This window comes from Lepidochelys olivacea, assembly GCF_965140295.1.
Source record: "Lepidochelys olivacea isolate rLepOli2 genome assembly, chromosome: 6".
In the NCBI taxonomy this organism is placed as follows: Eukaryota; Metazoa; Chordata; order Testudines; family Cheloniidae; genus Lepidochelys; species Lepidochelys olivacea.
In genome coordinates, this window is record NC_140416.1 from 82,667,393 (window position 1) to 82,690,847 (window position 23,455).

Sequence of the window (23,455 nt, forward strand, 5' to 3'; positions counted from 1 at the left end):
GATTGGACTCAAAGGCCATCAGTGAATCTCATGACCAAGTGTGTGAGATGGACTGTACCCGCATATTCACCCCTTGCACACTATTTTAATAATCTTTGTGCAAAGAATGCCTTATAAGGTATCATTTGAAAATGCATAATTTTCTGGTCGTTATTGTCCTGGTAAAATAGGTGTGGCAACATGTAAAGTTGTATGGTGTTACTAACACATGTTCCAAGTCTGGGGAGTGGCCAAACCAGTTTATCAGAGACAAAGGGCATGCTGACACCTCAGCCAGGTGTAGACAAGGCTGATGAACCATTACCAGCTAACTGGCCATTCTTTGGCAGGAAAGTGGGCTTGGGTGAAAAATTCTACATTTTAACAAAGAAACAGCATGGGGTTCCTGTCCACACAGACTGCCTGAGACTGCCTGTTGCCAGGCTCTCAGCTGGAGATGCTTCTGAAAGTGGAGAGAGGACTATAAAAAAGAAAGGGGAGGCACCCCTCTCTTTCTGTCCACTGCATCCACGGCACTGACAGGACAAAAGCAGCGGTGTTGGACTCGGGGAGGGGACCCTGATGTAAGAGGTTGGCCAGTAATCTGCTAAAGCATGTGGTGAGAAAACTTTGCGTTGAAGTTAGGCACTAGTTGCATTTTCTCTTTTTTTAACTTGTAACCATTTCTGGCTTTCATGCCTCATTACTTGTACTCATTTAAAATCTCTCTCTGTAGTTAATAAACTTATTTTATTTCATTTCAGTGTGCCTGAATTGATGTGTTTGGGAAAGGCTATTTGGGGTAACTAGACATGTACAGCATTTCTATTAATTAAACAACGGAGTTTATATAAACTTGTATTGGCCAGGAAAGAGCTGGGCAGTACAGGATATACGTTTCTGAAGGAAAATCTAAAAATGGGAGTGTGTTGGGGGGAGTGTCACCCTGCAGTATAAACAAGGCTAATAAGAGCCAATACATGACTGACTGCCTGCAGCACACACAGACATAGCTGGGAGGGACTTACATGCTGCAGCATAGGCATGGGAAGTAGGGATGCTGCAGCACCCCCAGATTTTATGCGAGGTCCTGGCTCCTGGCCTCACTCCAGGCTATGGCCAGGGTCCCGGCTGCTGGCCACGCTCACGGCAGCACATGCAGGGGTCCTGGCTGCTGGCCCCGCACGCGGGGTTCTGGTACTGGCCCCGCACCTGCCTCCAGCCTTGGCTCCTAATCCCTGTCCATGTCCCCCCTTCCTGGAGACACGGCCCTACTCTTGGCCTCAGCTGGGAGTGGGGGTGGGGGTGTTGGCACGAGATAAAAAGTTTGGGGATAGTTTTGCTGGGTTTCAGCACCCCCCCACTATAAAAAGCATTCCAGTGCCACTGTGCAGCAGGCTGTTTATGAGCAGTCTAGACTGGAAGTTACAGCAGCAAAGTAGTGTAAAAGGTAGGCGGACACAGCTACTCACTAGTCTGGATTGTACCCTTGGTGTGTCACTGTCAAGTTCTCAGCCTTTCCTCAGAAAGGAAGCTCACACAGGCTTGATGCTCAATAATGACCTTTTCTGCCAACAGGAAGTTTCAAAGCATGCACCTTAGAAAAAAGGGTGGAAGAGAAAAAACACTGACTCAGGATGACACTTTCCATGTAATCATTTCCACACTGGCCTTTGGATCCAATGCAAATCAGCAAGAGCCTAGCCCTTTGAGCCATTCTTCTCCATGCAAAGCAGTCACTGGACCAGGGGGCATGTCTTGAAACAGTTCTTGTTCCATGAAGCCCAGAGTGGAGATGCAGGTCCCTTCTTAAAGTTAATGGGCCAGATGCTCCAATACAATCCAGCTCCTTTGTGCCTCTCAGGTGGTGCAAAGGAGATGGATTCTGGCTGTAAGTGGCCAGCTGAGAATTCCCCAGGTAAGAGGGGAATGCCTTGCTGGCATAAAGGTAGCAAAGCAGGCTCCTGCTGGAGATAGCAGGCATGTTGGAGGTGAGGAGGGACCCCTATATCAGTGACTTAAGTTAAAGCAGCCTACCATCCTCTGAGCCAAGAGGTGCTCATCTGCAGAGGAGAATTTGGTCTAGATGATTTTTGCCTCTGCAGATGCTGAAGAGAACAGGCTGATGAACTCTCGAGCGGATGAGACCCTCTTTCCCTCTATGAACTGAGAAGAACCAAAACCTGCTGTGGCTCACAGCTTAGGGAGCCAGAGATGGGGCCATGAGAGAGGGATGGAAGAAGGCAGTGCTCACTTCATTGCTCTCCCTAACCCTGCAGAAGCCCCCGCCATGAAAACTCTGCAGGTACATGGATTCATAGGATGAGGGAGGGTTGGCTGTGCTCCGTAGAATTAGCCTCACTCTAAACCCACCGGACAAGCCAATGCAAAGTACTGCTGATTGAGTGGCCACTCTTTCATGAGTTTCCCTTTTCTGCTGTGACACCCACCAAGAAACGGGTTCTGTGGGTGCTTAGCTATGCTACTGAGGGGGCCACAGGCATCTGAGGGTTAGGGCAGAATGTAATGTGAATGCACAAGGGCTCCAGACAATCCCATCTCAAGGGGACCGGGTCTGTGTGTTCTGTTGGCTGAACTGTCTGACTCTTCTGTGAGGAGAAAACCAGATCTATACATAGTTGTAAAATTAGTTGCAAGTTTCTAGAAGATGACTAAGGCCCCAAAAATATTAGGAGCATAAAGCTGCTGATAGGCAAACATGGGGTCAAATACCCAATTGGCTTAATGGAGAGCAGGGACTTGAACCAGGTCTTCTGCTTGCTACACAAGAGAACCTAAGCAGTGGGCTATGGGATATTCTAGTGTGTCTTGTTCTCAAGCTATCCTGTTAAAGCTGTTCCATCGTGTATAAATAATTAGCTATGCCTCAGCACCGAGACTGGCCTCTGGGCCTCCTACATCCCTGAACCACCAGCATACAGAGTCAATGTCATTCTTTTGCACCCTCTATTATTCCCACAAACCCTGGTTTTAAATCCTGGCTGGTCTGGCTTAGCCCTGCAACCTCCTGAAGTAAATCATGTGCCGGATGGGTCGCTATGCACAGGTCTATTGCCTGAGATCTTGAAACACGCATTAAGGAGGCCATGGCACATTTTCCAAAGGAATGCTCTGCTCTGGCATCTTTGGCCAAAATTCCCCAGCCCACCCTGTTGTCCAGAGTGCTGGATGCAGGTAGTAATCTTGTCTGCTGCTTTCTAACCCCACTATAGCACCATTTCAGCAATGAGGCTGCACAACATATCTAGTTTGTGAAGCCCTTGGGATACAGAGTCATATACAATATTATTATATTTATAAACACATTCTTAGCTGGTCCACAATAAGCATAATTAACTTTGGCCTGGTGGACTTAGGAACAATGCAGGTGGGACCTCTAGGGACTTCATAAGTGAAGGGGGGGACTGGAGAAAATGATATATTAGGGCTACACCTTCTGACACCAGAAATTGCTCTTTACCATAGTCAGCCACTTGGATGGGCTCAGAAGCTCTGTAGCAGTAACAGCCCCATCTCCCTGCCTGCTCTCCACACCACTCGTTCTCCCCGCAGGCCAGAGCAAGGCACGGGTCACTCGCAGCTGCAGAGGGAATCAGAGTTTAGCAGCAGCAAAGCCGGCCTGTTGATTGTATCTGCAGCTGTTCTCTGATCTGCCCAACCCCCTGTATTTCTAAGGGCAACCTCTACGTCTCTCGAGCCTTTCCAGTTCAACGCATCAAAAACCACTTTGCAAATTACACAGAGTTCCCACAGCTCATGCTGGCATACAGCCTCCCCTGGGCTGGGTGCAGGCAGCAGATTAATAGCCCAGGGACCGCTCATTGGGGCTGAAACATGGCCACTTCTGGGGAGGGGCACAGCGGCAGGCTAGCAGCCACAGAGCAACGCGGCTCTGTCAGCGCTGACATGCAGCCAGTTCAGGAGTGGGGCCCAGCGGTTGTTTTAGCAGCCACACAAATACTGTACAGGGATTGTTCACGCGGTGCTGCAATGCAGCCACCCCTGGGGTGAGGTGCAGCCACTACGTGACAGCCCACGGAAACGCTGCACAGTATTTGTGGCAGGAAGGGAAGGAGAATCCTTGTTTGAGGACGGAGGAGGAAGAATGTAAATACCCAAATGGGGATGTGACTAGGACAAAACCCAAAAAGGGTTTTAATGACTACGGGGGATCAGGTCATTGGCTTTATGGCTCCTCCACAATTTCAGGCTCAATCTCAATATTGCCAACACCTCACACTCCCAAATTCCCCAACCCAGTGCTCTCCCCCCGGGCCTGCAGGTGGGACTGGTGCTCACGGCACTGCGCAGATGATCTCCACGCGCCAACACGTATCCCCTGAAGGCTGCACAGCTCTTCGTAGGAGGCGATGGCCATGCACAGCATCCCATTGGCCGTCCCGTAGTGGCATATGTCGTACAGGCAGGAGGAGTAAAATGGGGCAGGGTCCACATGCCAGTGGCACTCGGCAAACGGTCCCGATTGGCTAGTCAGGGTCCCGCAGAGCTCTTCAAACTCCAGGGGGTCGCTGCAGGGCTCGGGGGAGCCGGTGTCATCCAAACACCTGGAGCAAAGGGAAGTTAGCAGTACTCATGGCAGGGCAAAGGGACTGGCTCTCTCTAGTATCACCTAGGGAGTGGTGGAGAGGGATAGCTCAGTGGTTTGAGCATTGGCCTGCTAAACCTGGGGTTGCAAGCTCAATCCTGGAGGGGGCCATTTAGGGATCTGGGGCAAAAATTGGGGATTGGTCCTGCTTTGAGCAGGGGGTTGGACTAGATGATCTCCTGAGGTCCCTTCCAACCCTGATCTTCTATGAGTGTCTAATTCATGTAGTGGATTTGGTTGGCTCTGGAGCAGGTGTCTCTATTCTTGTGGGAGAGGAAAAATATTTACTATCAGATTTGTAAGGCAGGAAGAGGAACTGAAGATGGTAGAAATGTTGTTCCCAGAAAGAAAGTTAACTGAAGGCTCTTGTCCAGCAGAGATTCACTGCATTAATATCTCTGGAGTTAGGGTCTGAATAAACTTTCCTCCTCACAGCTGCAGATGAGAAATAGATGGATTGGTAGGCTAGCTCTCCTCTAAAAGACAGGACTATAAACCAGTCCAATGACAAACCAAGAACTTGACTTTTTTTTAATAAATATACATCTCTCAGGTACCAAAATAATTATAAACAAAATATACAATATATACATGATATACAACCGCTAAAAGTGAAGCAATCATGCCACATATATAGGGAAATACACTGTTTCCAATGCACACAGTTAACATTATTGCTACCTTTCCCATAAAAGCTGAGAGGTCATTCTTTTGTTTCAATTCCTCTCTCTGCATTACAGTACGAAGAACAGCTGAGGTCAGTCATTAGGAGCGATTATAATCAGCCCAACAGAAATCTATGCAATTTCTTCCAGCGGATGGGATACTCATGTGAACCTGTCCAGCCATGTAGGGGGAAGCAACTCCACAGAAAAACTCACTAGTCAGCTCTCAAATGCATTCTTTCACCCAAAATGAATATTCAGGTGGATCCAGTAGTCTGTTGTCCTCATACTGTTCATACATTTTGACAACCAGTTATGGATTAACTGGCACAAATAAACAGAGTTCTACTGATGTTACACATCCAACTCCTGTTAGTAAAAGTATGGGTCGGAATGTGAAACCTGCTGTTATAATGATGTAGTCCATGGCGTGCAGTGTAGTATTTCAACTTTTTTTTCACATTTTATTATTTTTTTAAGAAAATATGTCAGCTTCCTATACATATATATAGTCATGTCCTTTATGAGAAACCTCTTCTTCAAAACGCCAACTGTTGTCCTCCAATAACACAGTCATCATACATTATCTGGAAGGAAAAAAAAATATATATATAAAGGTTAATGCAAAGTTCTACAAGTAGCACTCAAGTTCACCTTGGGGAATATCAGGCCAAACTCTGCTTGCCTTGACTTCAACAACACTGCTCACAAGAGTAAGGCAAGCAGGGTGTGAAATCATCTCTTTAGTAGTATTCAATAATAAATGATAATATAGATTCTTAAGAGGAAAAAATTTGAAAGTCATGTGGAGAAATATATACTTGAGAAGGAAACAAACCGAAACCTTGCATCACAAAAATGCGGTAGATAAACGAGCTATCTCCAACAGAAGACTATGGAGAGAGAGGCACATACTGTGACACTAGTTTTAGCAACCTTCTTTCCCTTATATATTTATATATGCCATCTGTGTGCTTTTATATTTGAATTTCTAATGCTCATTCAATAAAATCCTGATAACAGAGTGCTAGATTTCATGTTCCTTAAATGAACAAATTTCTCTTTGAAATAATGGGGTAACGTTAGGAGAAGGTTTGCTTCATTTACACCTGCAAAAATTGGCCCAGAGTAAGAGGAAAAGTTGTCTAATTTACACTTGGATTTTGTAAGTAAATGTTATACAATAGCTCTGGGTGTCCAATGCTTGGGTTTTGTACTGTATTCCCAATGCTTGCTATTTAAATGTTTTAGTTTACTTTGAGTTTGTAGGTGAATTATATGCAATACAGTTAATAGGCCATTAAAGCATCAGGAAAAAACGCAACCTAAGAGTTGCGTGTGTGTTTCCCCAACAACTTTAATGGGAGCCATGTAGATGCATATAAGGGAAAAATGTAGTCCTTCCTTATATAAAAGGGTGAAAATAACTACTTACTTCATCCTCTGTGAATTCTGATTCTGATTCACAGCTCTCCTCATCCTCACTTTCTGGTAGCATCTGTAGGTCAGCTGTGGTTAAGTGCTTCAGCTGTTCCTGTATGCTGAAGCTGTCTCTTCCCCACGTGAGCTGGTATGGAGAATAGCCCTGGTAGGTCACTTTGTTCACGTCAGCCCCATGTTTTACCAGAAGCGACACCAGTTCTGAATTCTGCAGGTCTACAGCTAAGTGGAGGGCAGTTCTGCCGTTACAAGGCTCCTGGTTAGTAAAAATAAAACAGGCCATTTAATGTCAGGATAGTTAGGCTTGGTACTACCAAAACTGTACATTCCGACTCTAGCACTATCATGTTTGGATAAACAAAGAGCTTCAAATACACACCTGAGCATTGACATCTGCTCCCAAGGACAGCAAATATTCTACTATAGCCAGATACCCATGAATAGATGCCAAATGGAGACATGTGTGCCCTGTAGAACAAGAACATAGGTAAAAATTAAGTACTTCTGCTCTAATGCATTATCAGTCACTTTAGCCTAAACACTCTTCTAACACACTATCATATCTTCAGTTTGAAATACAATCACCATTATCCAAACTGAATGTAAATTGTCCTATATGAACTTTATACTGTACATGGATGATCAGATAAATTAAAAGGCATCTTTATTTCTTAGATGCTATGTCTTTTTTTCCCACCCAGTGTTAAACTGGAACTTGTTTTAACAAAAAGAAACAGAAAAATGTCTACACCAAAAAAACTCCAAATAAATAGCTAAACAGTGCTACCTAAAAACCAGAGGATAAAGTTGAAGAGTGTGAGAGCCTGAGTAAAGCACTGGCAGTTAGGAGGCTGGGACTTATTCAGCTCCAGCACTGACTGCAGTATGATTTCAGGAAAGTCACTTTACTGCTAGGCCTCAACCTCCCCATCTGTAAAATGGGAATGATAATGCTTATCCTTCTTTATAAAGCTCTCTGAGATCTATGTCACAAAAGCACGAGATGCTAAGAATTATATTTATGCATACCATTATAGTTGGCAGACTGTAGGACTGAATATAGGTGGTGCTGCGGGCAGTACTGAGTGAGGATGCCGACAGCTCTGAGAGAGCCCTGCTCACAGGCAATATGAAGTGGTGTATTTCCTCGGAAGTCTCTGATCTCTGGGTCACATCCGGCCTTGAGAAGAATCTCAGCAATTTCAGCCTGATCTGTGATTACTGCCAGGTGAAGTGGAGTCTACAATAAAGAAAAAAGACAAACAAAACTATTGTAAAGTACATTACAAACAGGAAATACATTAGAGACAGCATCTGAACACACAGCCCTTCAACCACTTGGTTATTCTAGCTCAACTTCTTAAAAATAACATAAGCATTTGCTTAATATTGTGTGCTCACCAGGAACACTGTATTCAAGAATCAACAGAGTTCCCTTTTAGCCTGGGAGTGACTGATTTAAGGCTCTCTTGATAGCAGAAGGACAATATAAATAAAAGGTATCTTTTGTATGGCAAACAATGGATTAGTGGAACCCACCAGAGTATGTTTAAAAGCAATTGTGCTTTAAAATGTCAGTGTCAAGGAGGAGAGTATTGGCTGTACACAAGCACAAGTTTGTCCCCAGGGCAATCTTGTGCCTTTTTTTGAGGCGTGTGTGTGTGTGTGTGTCATATATGAGTTGATTAAATATCTGTCAATTGTAAAAATTTGTTTTAGAAAGTTACTGAAGTCACCAAGGGGGTCGGGGCCACCTGGCTTATTTGGGCTGGAAGGTGGATGGTTTAAAGTACCTGGTTTAGGTTATTCTGAAAGTTCAGGAAGGCAGGATTGGCAGCTACCTGGCGAATAACCTCCACGCTCCAGGACTTTTCTTCGTGAATAATTGCCAAGTGGAGAAATCTACAAGAGGGAAAAGAAAAAACACAACCCCTCAAAGTCGGTCCGTGAACGAGGAGCGGTGGGGTGGGGGGATCCCATCAGGCCACGGTTCCAGCAGCCAGCCCCGGGCAATGCCCCAGCAGTCACGTGCGCAGGCAGCAGGCGGCTTTCGCAAGCCCGGGGTTTTCAGAGGCCGCTGCCGGGTGTTTTCCGCGGGGTTGTTATGAGCCGAGTGTTCCTGGCAGCGGGCCAGGGACTTTCCACGGCACCTTCCCCCTCCGCCCAGCCGGGCGCCGGCCCCGCCCCGCCCCGCGCCGCCAGCACACTCTGTACTTCCCCCTCCCGGCCGGGCTGGCGGGCGGCCAGCCGCGGACACCAACCTCTACGGCCAAAAGCCCGCAGCCCCGCGCGCCCGCCTGGGTGCACACGGCGGCGAGCAGGGCCGGGCCAGGGTCTCCGCGCAGGGCACACACCGCCCCGGAGGGGGCTGCCCCCCCCCCAGCTCCACATGTTCCCCTCGTAACGCCCCGGGCCCGGGGGGGGGGGGTCGTCTCCGTACAACCGGCGCAGGACACGCAACTTACGTGTCTCCGTCTTCAGTCACTTGCTGTTGCCAAGGCTGGGCCGGCTGGTGCGGCGCCCCCGGCTCCTCCTGGGGCTGGAGCCTGATGTCCGTCAGCTCCTTCACCAGCAGCTCGTACTCCTCCTCCTTCATGGAGCCCAGCCCGCTGTCGTGCCGGTCGTCCTGCAGCAAGCCGAGCTGCCGCTCCTTCTTCAGCGGCTCGGCGCGGCTCTCCATCGCCAAGTCCCGCCGGCCCCCCGGGCTGCAGCTGGGGTGGAACATGGCTCGGCCTCCGCTAGCACAGGGCGCGCAGCGCAAGATCCCCTTCGGCTCCTTCGCAAGCGACCCACGCCCGCGGCTCAGCGGCGGCAGGCGAGCACCCGTGTGAGAGCGGCGGCGGGCGGCGGCGCGGGATATAAGCCCTCTGCTGAGGGGATTTCTGCAAGGGGCGGAGCCGAGCCGCTGGGAATTTCCAGGCAAGTCAAACGGCAAGAGCCAGCCTGCGCCTGTCTGCGGCGTTACATAAAAGCCCAGGCGGGGCTCGCAGCGGAGGAATCCCCTGACTTGCCCGCCCCACCTTCCCTCCCATTTTTTCGATCACAAGAGGGAAAGTACTTGGTGCAGTACAGCTCTGTGACTAAGCCCCCGCCCCCCAGGTACTTCCCTGGGGAGCCGGCCTTAGGGAGCTTGCCGTCTTTTCCCCACCCTGGGGTTTCCCTTCACCTCTTCTCGTGACCCCGGCCTCACACATCCTCTCTTTGGGGCTAATAATACACCCCGCGCAGCTGGGGGCGGGAGGGGGGTGCAATTACTCCCGCCACTAGGCTGCTCCCCCGCCAGTCCCCCTTCCCTGCTCGCCTCGGGATGGGCTGCACAAAAGCCAGGTTCCAACCTGCTGGCATTCATGAAGATCCCGCGGGGATCTGGGTGTGCGCAAGGAGTAGGGTGGTCGTGGCCACATCACAGCTCACCTGCTGCTTACCTAAAGGCCCCTGGAGGTGCAGCTGGATACTGCAGCGGTCCTGATGTGGCACTGGTGCAAGGCAGCCGCTGTATTTCACTCCCGTGCTGGGTGGGTCCCCCTCTCTCTCATATGTCCGTTTGCTGTGGTGCAAAGCACTATTTAAATGGAAGACCTAGCATTAATAGTCAATAGCAGTAACGCTACATACATCTAAACCCGAGATGAGTTTGGAATATGACAATCTTTTAACTATTCAGAAGCCCTAATTTGCACAACTGTAGCCCATAAACACTTCTTTAAGCATAAAACCTATTCTGTACCAGTGACTATAGGACTTTCTCCAGCACCCATTGAAATTAATGGTAAATCTCCCATTAACTTTTCCGGGGCAGGATCAGGTTCCCTTTCCAGCCCAGTTGAGACAGTACCTGTCAAAGATTAATTCACTTTTTTCCCCTCCCAAAAATGTAAGTATTTAAATAATTTTCCTCAGGAAAAGTGACTCATTTTGCCAATGGTATGCTGTTTATTGTTACCCATTATCTAGATATCCCTCTCTGATAATTCCTATTGAGTGCAATGACATCCACTGATAAAGATCAAATGAAAAATTGAAAGCACCTAGACTGATAAAAAACACCTCTAGGTCAATGTGTGGATTCAACAAACTAAACTAAGATGAATTTTACTTTTTCTCCTCAGACATGGGGGATTTCCCCATGAAGAATTTTTTCCTGCAACTACACTGAGTAATAATGTCTGAGAAATTTTCTTGTCTTCCTCCCCTGGGATGGTGCCGCTGAGAAAAAAAATTATGAGAAAATCCAAAGATAGAGGAAGAGGTAGAGGGGAAAAGAGATGGTGCTCGTTGGGCAGATGGTCCAAATTTTTTCAGGCTAGCTGCAATATTACTGGACTTTCTTATAAAAAGTAACCATATTAATTGCTAGGCCTGGAAGAACAAAGTAGTGCCTTTTGGAAGGGTCCATAAAAGCTCCACAACTGTTTCTTTCAAAATTTCAGGGTCATGGAATTTTCATGTGTTTGCCCTTTTTGGTTAAATCATTGTCTTTCAAGGGGGGAAGTGTAATTTAATAAATCCATCTCTTTCTCACTAACTGGAAGCCTGTGCTGTACAAACAGCAATGATTTTTTTTTCTTGCCCTTATTGCTATGGCAATCAGAGGAATAAAATATAACAAGAATCCTGCAGCCTGCAACCAGTGCTTTGCTGGAGCCAAACAGAAATTAAACTTCAAAACTTCCCATTCTGGTTTAAATGGGTGGGTTCTCCAGTGCCTTCCATGCTTCCAACACTTGGAGTTGTTAGTAGTAAACACTGAGTTACTTTTAAAAAAATAGGTTTCAGAGTAGCAGCAGTGTTAGTGTGTATTCGCAAAAAGAAAAGGAGTACTTGTGGCACCTTAGAGATTAACAAATTTATTTGAGCATAAGCTTTCGTGAGCTACAGCTCACTTCTGTAGCTCATGAAAGTTTATGCTCAAATAAATTTGTTAGTCTCTAAGGTGCCACAAGTCCTCCTTTTCTTTTTAAAAAAATATTCTCCCAACAGAAAGACATTTTCAGATGTATCAGCATTTAGATTTGCCTATTTTAAGTTTTTATGTTAGTATAGTCAAGATTAAAAAGTGTAGGTGGCAGCAGAAGGATGGAAAATGACACCAGGGTCAACCCACTTCCTGACCAATGGGAATGGAAGTGCCAGGCTTTCACAGCCATTTCATGCTTTCATATACACTCTTCAGCAAGCAGCAGTTTAGGTTTTGGAGGCTACAGTACCTTAGAAGCAGAGCATCACATTACTTAATCATAAATAAAGACAAATCATATAAAGTCAGATGTTTTGATCTCCCCAAAAGTGCATGTACAATAGCAAAGCTTCTCTGATAACTTGGTTCATTTGTCTCAGTGGTTTGACAGCTGTTGCACAGACTGCCTTTAGCTTTGGTAGCAACCTCAAGACTTGTGTCTGCCAAGCTCGTGAAAGGTGGGTATGATGCAGCAGCCTCTACCTAAAGAGGCAGCTAGTCAATGTCTACAGTGACATCTGCTGGGCATTTGTGGAATATCATTGCTCAGACCCTAGATAAGGTTTGTTAAGGCAGAGGAGGAGTGTGCAGTACATCATATAGCGATCGTGACCCACGATGGTCTTGCATTTGAGTAGTCAGATGGGAAACCAGCCAGGTAGTTGGAATATGGGGAACTTATTTTTTGAGGAGCAGGAAGTGTTCTAACTTGTACATCTACAAGACATATGGACCAGACTAGATGGTTGAAGCATCAGTTACATTTTGCTAGCGAAAAGAAAAGGAGTACTTGTGGCACCTTAGAGACTAACAAATTTATTTGAGCATAAGCTTTCGTGAGCTACAGCTCGCTTCATCGGATGCATGCAGTGGAAAATACAGTGGGGAGATTTATATACACAGAGAACATGAAACAATGGGTGTTACCATACATACAGTAACGAGAGTGATCAGTTAAGGTGAGCTATTACTAGCAGGAGAGCGGGAGGGAAAAAACCTTTTGTAAGTGATAATCAAGGTGCGCCATTTCCAGCAGTTGACAAGAACATCTGAGAAACAGTGGGGGAAGGGGCGGAATAAACATGGGGAAATAGTTTTACTTTGTGTAATGACCCATCCACTCCTAGTCTTTATTCAAGCCTAAGTTAATTGTATCCAGTTTGCAAAATTCATTCCAATTCAGCAGTCTCTCGTTGGAGTCTGTTTCTGAAGTTTTTTTGTTGAAGAATTACCACTTTTAGGTCTGTAATCGAGTGACCAAAGAGATTGAAGTGCTCTCCGACTGGTTTTTGAGTGTTATAATTCTTGACGTCTGATTTGTGTCCATTTATTCTTTTACGTAGAGACTGTCCAGTTTGGCCAATGTACATGGCAGAGGGGCATTGCTGGCACATGATGGCATATATCACATTGGTAGATGATATATTGTAGAGGTTGGCTGTAGACAATGGATTGTGTGGTGTGGTCTGGATGAAATCTGGAGGCATGTAGGTAAGCATAGTGGTCAGTAGGTTTCTGGTATAGGGTGGTGTTTATGTGACCATCTGCTACCCAAAATCCATAAACCTGGAAATCCTGGACGCCCTATCATCTCAGGCATTGTTACCCTGACAGCAGGATTGTCTGGCTATGTAGACTCTCTCCTCAGGCCCTACACTACCGCCACTCCCAGCTATCTTCAAGACACCTCTGACTTCCTGAGGAAACTACAGTCCATCAGTGATCTTCCTGAAAACACCATCCTAGCCACTATGGATGTGGAAGCCCTCTACACCAACATTCCACACGAAGATGGACTACAAGCCGTCAGGAACAGTATCCCCGATAATGTCACAGCAAACCTAGTGGCTGAACTTTGTGACTTTGTCCTCACCCATCACTATTTCACATTTGGGGACAATGTATACCTTCAAATCAGCGGCACTGCTATGGGTACCTGCATGGCCCCACAGTATGCCAACATCTTTATGGCTGACTTAGAACAATGCTTCCTCAGCTCTCGTCCCCTAATGCCCCTACTCTACTTGCACTACATTGATGACATCTTCATCATCTGGACCCATGGAAAAGAAGCCCTTGAGGAATTCCACCATGATCTCAACAATTTCCATCCCCCCATCAACCTCATCCTGGACCAGTCCACACAAGAGATCCACTTCCTGGACACTACTGTGCTAATAAGCTATGGTCACATAAACACCACCCTATACCGGAAACCTACTGACCGCTATGCCTGCCTACATGCCTCCAGCTTTCATCCAGACCACACCACACGATCCATTGTCTACAGCCAAGCTCTAAGATACAACCACATTTACTCCAACCCCTCAGACAGAGACAAACACCTACAAGATCTCTATCAAGCATTCTTACAACTACAATACCCACCTGCTGAAGTGAAGAAACAGATTGATAGAGCCAGAAGAGTACCCAGAAGTTACCTACTACAGGACAGGTCCAACAAAGAAAATAACAGAATGCCACTAGCCATCACCTTCAGCCCCCAACTAAAACCTCTCCAATGCATCATCAAGGATCTACAACCTATCCTGAAGGAAGACCCATCACTCTCACAGATCTTGGGAGACAGGCCAGTCCTTGCTTACAGACAGCCCCCCAACCTGAAGCGAATACTCACCAGCAACCACACACCACACAGCAGAACCACTAACCCAGGAACCTAGCCTTGCAACAAAGCCCGTTGCCAACTGTGTCCACATATCTATTCAGGGGACACCATCATAGGGCCTAATCACATCAGCCACACTATCAGAAGCTCCTTCACCTGCACATCTACAAATGTGATATATGCCATCATGTGCCAGCAATGCCCCTCTGCCATGTACATTGGCCAAACTGGGCAGTCTCTACGTAAAAGAATAAATGGACACAAATCAGATGTCAAGAATTATAACATTCAAAAACCAGTTGGAGAACACTTCAGTCTCTCTGGTCACTTGATTACAGACCTAAAAGTGGCAGTTCTTCAACAAAAAAACTTCAAAAACAGATTCCAACGAGAGACTGATGAATTTTGGAATTAATTTGCAAACTGGACACCAACTTAGGCTTGAATTAAGACTGGGAGTGGATGTGTCATTACACAAAGTAAAACTATTTCCTCATGTTTATTTCCTCCCCTCCCGCCTACTGTTCCTCACACATTCTTGTCAACTGCTGGAAATGGCCCACCTTGATTATCACTACAAAAGGTTTTTTTTCTCTCCTGCTGGTAATAGCTCACCTTACCTGATCACTCCCCTTACAGTGCATATGGTAACACCCATTGTTTCATGTTCTCTGTGTATATAAAATCTCCCCACTGTATTTTCCACTGCATGCATCCGATGAAGTGAGCTGTAGCTCATGAAAGCTTATGCTCAAATAAATTTGTTAGTCTCTAAGGTGCCACAAGTACTCCTTTTCTTTTTGCGGATACAGACTAATATGGCTGCTACCCTGAAACCTGACATTTTGCTAGTGATTTGTGATTAAAAAAATTAAATATACACTGTAAACATGTACATCCTACATACTTTTATATTGTAACTGACACAGATGCCAGGTCAGTCTGGGTAGAACTCCCAAACAAAAGTCATTAGGATGGAGCTGAGGTTTTTTTAAAGGAGAGAATCAACCCTCAAGAATGTCAACATTTTAAAATAACGAAATACTGGAAAGTTATTTTATAGCCTCTTCATTTCGGTCCAATCCAGTCCTCAGGATAGTCAGTGGAAAGACTCCTCCTTGACTTTAGTGGGAATTGGCCTGAGTCCATACAATATTGTACATTTATTGGAGTCAGATTTGTTTATACTGAGAGAAGTTGCAATTATTATTATTTATTCATTTATTACTGTAGCACCTTATCACAGACCAAGACCCCATTGTGCTAGGTGCTGTACAAACATAGAACATAAAGACAGCCCCAGCCCCAAAGAGTTTACAGTGAAAGTAAATGACAAGAGACATACATGCAGATACAGACAGACAGCTGGATGTATATTTAAAACAAAGTAGTTCTCTTCTGTATCTCATGACTTCACCCACCACAGCATACACAATGGATAAAATAATGTCGGTGTTAAGGCAGAAGCAACCAAAGAAGGAACTGCTGCAGTGGAATAGAGGGGGTAAAGTAGGGTCCAGCTGGACTGAGAACTGTGCAGGAGAGACCCCCATGCTGTGGGTGCATAAGTAGCTAGGTGGTGCCTCCCCTCCCCACCTCAGGCCACGTGGTCTTGAGAGAAAACTGCTGTGGAGTTTCCAAGCAATAGAAGAAGAAGAAGAAGCAGTCAAAGCCGTGGCCTTTGGTCATTCAGATAACATTCTGCTGATTTGACTGGACTTTCTCTTCTCTGTGCTGATTGGCTGCTTGCTTCAACCCTCCCCCTTCGTCACAATCTCTTCACTTCAGTTTCACTCCACACTCTCTTCACCCCTGACCTGCCCCCTTCCCTTTCCTTTAAGAACATAAGAATGGCCATACTGGGTCAGACCAAAGGTCCATCCAGCCCAGTATCCTGTCTGCTGACAGTGGCCAATGCCAGGTGCCCCAGAGGGAGTGAACCTAACAGGTAATGATCTAGTGATCTCTCTCCTGCCATCCATCCCCACCCTCTGACGAACAGAGACTAGGGACACCATTCCTTACCCATCCTGGCTAATAGCCATTCATGGACTTAACCTCCAAGAATTTATTTAGTTCTCTTTTAAACCCTATTATAGTCCTAGCCTTCACAACCTCCTCAGGCAAGGAGTTCCACAGGTTGACTGTGCACTGTGTGAAGAACTTCCTTTTATTTGTTTTAAACCTGCTGCCCATTAATTTCATTTGGTGGCCCCTAGTTCTTATATTATGGGAACAAGTAAATAACTTTTCCTTATTCATTTTCTCCTTACCACTCATTATTTTATATGCCTCTATCATATCCCCCCTTAGTCTCTTCTTTTCCAAGCTGAAAAGTCCTAGTCTCTTTAATCTCTCCTCATATGGTACCTGTTCCAAACCCTAATAATTTTAGTTGTCCATTTCCATTTAGCTGATCACCTCCTAGTAAACCCACCAAAAAACCCTGAAACCAAAACCATGGAACTGATGTGCCATATGCTGCCATCACGTTGCTCACTCCGTTTGTGTGTTCTGTACCTTTCCCCACCCTGTGTCTGTCTCGTCTATTTGGAATGTAAACTCTTTGGGGAAGAGACTAGCTCCTTTTTTTTGTTTGTACAGCATCTAGCACAGTTGGCCCTTAGGTACCACCATAATGATTATTATTAATAAATAATAATAATAACAGTACAAAATGATAGAAAAGAAAGGAGTTTAAGTAGTAATGCAAGTTATTGGCACTACTTTTATATTATTGTAAACATTACTTTTAGAAATTGTTAGACCAGTCTAAACTGATTATTCATGAGTTTTCTATGAAAGCAGCAAGATTAATTAATTCAAATGGAAACAAAAACCAACTTGATCAGCTTTTGATTATATGGTTTTTGCCCTTTTAGCTATGTACACTATATCACATTTGTTTTCATAGGCAATCCACCAACAGAATGTAAAAGTTGTGTCAGAGGCTTGGATGCACTTTCATAGAGTTCAAATGAAACTGAGCGTGTGGACCCAAGGACAGAATTTGGCCCACAGTTCATAAGATAACATTAAAAATCAAATTTAGGCCCGTTATAAGTGAGTATAACACCCATTAAAATCAATGAGAGTTGCAACCATTTACAGCAAACTAAATTTGTCCTAGGGGCCTGATTCTCCTTTCTCTTAATCCAGTTTAACACCGGTGAAACCCTATTTACTTCACTGGAATTACTCCTGATTTACACTAGTGTGAGAGGAGAATCAGTCACTATATCTTTTTTATCTCAGACCACTGAAGTCCCCCCACAATGAAGTGTGTGAAGGCTGGCATGGCATTCAGTACTGAAAATTTGGTGAATTTGCCTGCGTTTTCCTTATTACATGGAGATAATAATACAGGGGCTGTATTGCTTATACAACCCTTTGAACATATAAAGGGCTATATCCATGAGAAGTAATATTATGTATAAGATCGGAAACATATTTTTGACACCGGAGAGCTAGATTCAGTAAAAGTCTGTTCAGCTCTGGCTAGCCTGGGAACTCAATTTTCAGCACTGCTGTGCTACAGAAACCATATATTTGTATCAGCTCTAACTTCCGTAAAACAGGTGAGAGAGATTTTAAAAGCAGCCCTGGGTACTGTAGCACTGAAAAGAGGCAGCATGATTTTCATCAGTTTTAAGGAAGATGAAATGTTCTCGTGCCACTTCCATAAGCAGAAGCATTAGACTGTGATTTCCTGATTTCCATCCTAATAGACAGAACTGTCTAGTGCTGTGACTATGATTTACCAGAATTGGTCCCCCAGCTGCATCCCTGCTGAGGCCTTTGTGATTATCATTGCACAGACCTGTTAACTGTTTCCTTCCACTTCATCTTAAGGACTGTGCAGGTAAGCAACAAACATAGCAGGAAAAGGCAATTTATACCACTCATCCTGACCCCAGATAGTGTAGTGAAACCAAAAACAAAGGAGCCCCTCAAAAAAAGGTTCAGCTAAAGCTGAATCACTTGGTCAGCATGGCAATCTAAAATTTTACATGGGGAGATGCATTTACAGATGCACTTGTTTAGACTATGCTCTTTAGGACAGGCCCTCATCTCCTGACTGTCTGCAAAGCACTGAGCACATTGCTGCGTGCAATGTAAATAATAATACAATAAAAATTGTGTTCAGATGACATTTTCAATTAAAATCAACATTCCTGAGCCTGCCAATTTCAGCCAGCCCCGCACCCCTTTGCCAGCCAACCCCACACCCTCCTGTCTCCAGCCAGCTCCGCACCCCCTGCCCTGCCTGCAGCCAGCCCCTGCTGCACCCCCTGCCCTGCCCACAGCCAGCCCGTCTCCAGCCACCCCCACACCCCCTGCCCGCAGCCAGCCTCTGCCGCACCCCCTGCCCTGCCTGCACCAGCCCCTGCCGTACCCCCTGCCCTGCCCGCAGCCAGCCCTGCACCCCGCTGCCCTGTCTGCAGCCAGCCCCTACCTCCAGTCAGCCGCAGCCCTGTCTCCAGCCAGCCCCACACCCCCTTGCCAGCCAACCTCGCACCCTCCTGTCTCCAGCCAGCTCCACACCCCCTGCCCTGCCCGCAGTCAGCCCTGCACCCCCTGCCTCCAGCTATCCCTGCCCCACGCCCCTGTCTGCAGCTGGCCCCACGTCCACTGGTGCCCTGCACTTCCTAGGGCAGTAACCCTGCACACCTGCTTCAATGAGGGGGGCAGGGAGCAGCTGGGACCCACAAATGTGCACACCCTAGGGTGACCAGACAGCAAGTGTGAAAAATCAGGACAGGGGTGGGGGGTAATAGAATAGCTATATAATAAAAAGACCCCAAAATTGGGATTGTCCCTATAGAATTGGGACATCTGGTCACCCTAGCACACCCCCAGGGAGTGGCGGGGACCCACACATGTGAAACGGAGCTCATTTCTAGTTCAGTGCTTAAAGTTTGCCCTCTGCAAGGAGCACGTGAGTACATAAACCACAAAAACCGCAAAGGGTCCTACTCCATTATTATGTAGGTCATTGTTGACCACAGGGGCAGATCCATGGAAGCTAATTTGGGATGCACTGGGACCCTACCTTCATGGACAAGCTGTAACATTATTCCTATTGACTGACATTGTTATAAATGAAGTCACTGTTCTTCTAAGGGACCCCGCTTAACCCTAGTTCCCCTGTTTTCAGAGGATCTGGTAAAAGGAGATTTGGTTACACACTCAGTAACAGTAGGATAGTGATGGAATGTGCATTTGACAGATTGAAGTCCCATTGGTACTGTCTTCAAAACTGTTTGGATACCAGTGTCATCAATGCAGAAAGACCTTTCTGTTGGGAGAATATTTTTTTTAAAAGGTAACTCATCAATGCAGTCTGCATTATTGTGGCCTGCTGTGTTCTGCACAATGTCTGCTGGATTTCTGAATTGGTACACACAGCCGGAAAGTGCACCTAACATAACTGGCACTGGATCCAAATGCGCAATGGAAATCAGGCATGCTTTGTGTCCCCACATAATGAGTTTGCATGGTTCCATGCCTGAGGGGGAATGAAATGGTATTTGAGGTTGTGCTGGGTATGGATGTGGGGCAGTTGTGGGATTAAAAAAAATGTATTGGTATTATGGATTATGAATTTTGTAAACACACTTTATCAATACTGGCCATGTAATTCAACTCACAGTTTATAGATTATTGTGGAGGAGAGTTTGTAAGTTTTTATTATGAAATTTTTGAGAATGGGCATGTGATGCCATTCATTACAGTTTGTGCCACTTTTAACATTACATATAATAAAACTTGCTATGTATCCATGTGTGCAAATCCAACACTTTATTTTACAACTGTATTTACATATCAATGTAAGATCCAGAAAGGTAGAGCTGCTCCCAGCAAAACTTGCAACACAATAACCAAACTCAGTGCCAAAACAGGGGAAGATGAATGTTCTGAAATGATATGGACAACTGCGGGTCCCCTGTCCCTTTGTTCTCCTTGGCTTTTCTGGTGCATTTTACATGTGCTGGCTGAGACTGGACTGAAGTGGATGAATGCACAGAGTATATTTGTCTGTGCCATGTGCCACTGTTCATTGCCTGTGACATGATCCAGCGCCGAACTGTCCAAAGGCTGCATAGTCTGCAGGGCACGAACAGCACAGAGGGGAATGAGGGCATGAGGCTGGAGCAGGAGCTGAAGGTGGCAGTGGGTTCTGCAGTCTGGTAGCCATGACTGCAAGTCATTACTCAAACAGCTCCTTCTGCTGCACTTGGTCTTTCTCTCTCAGCCTGTGGTTATGCTCCATGAATCTGTCACCTCGTTCTGTGCAGCCTCTGTGTCTTTCTACCCTTCTTGAATCCTTATCTGTTTGATATTCCATTTGGTCCTTCTGGAACTCTGTCTGCTGATTCATTTTATCTAGAATCTCTCCCATCAACTCATGTCAGACTCTTTCTTCTTGCCTGCAGCAGGTGGGTCTGCCCCCCTATCCCTGGCTCCTGGTGCTGTGTGTTTGCCCTGAGGAGGCAGTAGGGCCTTGAATGTGTTCTTTCATTTTCCTTTATTGTCTGACCATGATAAAAAATTACATCTTCCACTCTATCAAAGGCCTGCTTTAATTCAGGGTCAAAAGGTGATACTTTTTATTAATGGACTTTATTTTATTCACATAAAAACCACCAGTCACTTCAGATGTCCTTTGGGGCGGCACTGAGAGCCATCATGTATTATGCAAAAAGAAAAAGGAGTACTTGTGGCACCTTAGAGACTAACCAATTTATTTGAGCATAAGCTTTCTTGAACTACAGCTTCATCGGATGTAGCTCACGAAAGCTTATGCTCAAATAAATTGGTTAGTCTCTAAGGTGCCACAAGTCCTCCTTTTCTTTTTGCGAATACAGACTAACACGGCTGTTACTCTAAATCATGTATTATGGAATATACATACAAAATTCAATTGAAGTGATTTGTACACGCTTTTCATTTTTTTTCTGGGGTGGATGAGAAGGGGAAATTCTGAGTGTTCTAATCACTAGCTATGGTTTTTCAGTCCTTTCAGGCAGGGTAAGCACTGGAGAACATTTATATTCTGGCAGTCCCTGAGTGGAAATGTGAACCTCTGTATATTAAGGAGTTGTTTAGACGTCTTGTGACTGACCAGCATATCTCGGGATGTAGGGCCTTGTGAATTCCAGAGGCGGCCCTAATAAATATGCCCTGCTTCAGAACATAAACCAACCATCTGGAGTTCCTACTACTTGAGAAGTTCACTTTTATCACCAGCCAGCAATGGGTGATAATTCATGGTCAAATCAACAAGATGCTGATTTAGCATGGAGATGCAATACAGTTTCCTCACAAGCACCCTGCATCCATGCACAGACCCTACTGACTGCCAGCCATGGAGACTCCTAATCCAGAGAGACTGCCACCCTCCGTTGTAATATAGACTCATATATTTAAGCCAGCTATGGATCAAACAGACACTCTGGTTTGTTTGGACTCATAACAGCCCAATATTTTTCGGACTCAGTTTAGAGGCAACACAGGACAGTGCCGATTTATAAGGCATGCTCTATTAGGTGAGAGAGGTAAGTGAGGCGGTTTATTGTGGTGCCCCCAACCCATACTTAGAACAATCAGTGAGTAGCTAGTAAAAATGTCATGATAACTGCTTGTGTAACTTTTCCCCCCATTTTCCCAGTGTCTGTTTTGAATCCTATGTAGTATTGGGAGGAAGGATGGTTGTGAGGGGTGCCCAGGGAATGGCATCAGTTCCTGCCTGTCTGGAAGCACACCAAAACCCTGGTTTGTATCAATAACTTACTAGGGCCATAAGCCAGAGCGCCCTCCCAGCCATATATTAACAACAAACATGGCAGCAGAAACTCACCATTCTCCAGTTCTGGCTCTTGCTCTGATGTCAGTTTTGCAGTTAGCTGTTCCCCAGGGCTGTCCCCAAACTCCTAAGAGTATGGACCCAGGATGTGCTGTAGCTGCTTCTGTGGCATAGCCTCTTCAGTTACTAGCCTCAGCACCACCAGGGTCATCTCTTGCCATTCATCCAGTGGCTGGCCAGCTCTCCATCACAGGAGGAGTCATTATACAGGCGCCATCCCTGCTTAACAGATTGTCTTACATCACTGTGGACTCAGTGCTCACTACAGTTCCCAATACCCAGTCATATTCCTCATAAAAGAGGCAGGAAGACAGTGAGTTTCCAGAGGTGCTATTAGAATTGTTGACTTTGTAGTAGTCTGTCCGCAGCCACATGATTCACTCTCTACGTTGTTCTGCTGTCAGTTCGACCCTTAGTCCTGCCAGGAAGTCAGATATAGCTTTGTAGACACGATCATTTCTTGTCCTCTTACTGAAGTTTAACCTCTGGTGTGAAGCAAGATGTTCACCAGGACCTGGCTGAGCTCCTCTGGCCAGCTTGTAGCATGCTTGATGCACTTCTTCTTAGTGCTGGCCCTATCTATACACTTGAGTGCTAATGGTGTTTCCAGTTGAGCAGACTGCATGGAAATGAAGGGTTAAATGCCAAGCAGCTGTATTTGCACCAGAAGGTTGCTTCCAGTCCTTGGGAAGTGTTCAGATGGAAGGGCTTGGAAGCACAGGCCTGGTGAATTGTGGGATAGCATTGGTGCACTGTCCAGACCTGAGTCTGGCAACCTGGATTTGAGCTGTGTCCATGCTGCAAAATGCCTGGGCTTTGACCCATGTTACAATAGCACTCAGGCTCTGACCCACCTACCAGGCTCCAGGAGCCTGAGTCCAGAAGGATCCTTGGACCAAGTCAGGATGATTTCTATATGGATGGAAGCAGGGGCTTGGGCTAAACTGATTCAGAGCTCAGGCTTAGCGTGCTGTGCAGTCATGTACTCTGAAGCACCTGGATGTCAAAGGGGGTGAGTGGTTCAGTAGGTGGCATTCATCGTAATGAGTCAGGACTGAAGTAACATCTGAGCATAGTGGTGGAAGGTACTATTTTGCTAGAAGTACCATCTTTTGGTCCTAACCCCTTGTGGTCACTAAAACCCCATTGCAATTGCCACAGAAGTATAGAAGTTGCTAATGCAGATGTCTTGGCCAAATTCCACCTAGATTGGTCACATTTCCCCTACCTAAATTCACCTCTCTGGTTTCAATTGGATATCCTGTTCTCCTTCACTTTCAGTCCAATATGG

General features: G+C 45.8%; 2 protein-coding genes across 2 annotated transcripts; both read right to left on the reverse strand.

The window, feature by feature from the left end:
* Window positions 1-1,455: 1,455 nt before the first annotated feature.
* LOC311521481 (mucin-6-like) lies at window positions 1,456-5,572 on the reverse strand (the record flags this gene model as incomplete). Its single annotated transcript, XM_084629811.1, has 4 exons — window positions 1,456-1,576; window positions 3,461-3,580; window positions 4,300-4,565; window positions 5,562-5,572. The coding sequence occupies 4 exons, from the start codon at window positions 5,570-5,572 to the stop codon at window positions 1,515-1,517; spliced, it is 459 nt and encodes a 152-aa protein (XP_084485937.1). The 3' UTR covers window positions 1,456-1,514.
* Window positions 5,123-9,634, reverse strand: NFKBIA (NFKB inhibitor alpha). Its single transcript, XM_084630497.1, has 6 exons — window positions 9,177-9,634; window positions 8,505-8,613; window positions 7,741-7,951; window positions 7,091-7,179; window positions 6,707-6,967; window positions 5,123-5,858 (listed from the first exon to the last, which is right to left on the reverse strand). Exons 1-6 carry the CDS (start codon window positions 9,434-9,436, stop codon window positions 5,811-5,813), a joined length of 978 nt encoding a protein of 325 aa, XP_084486623.1. The 5' UTR covers window positions 9,437-9,634; the 3' UTR covers window positions 5,123-5,810.
* Between the last annotated feature and the right edge of the window lie 13,821 nt (window positions 9,635-23,455).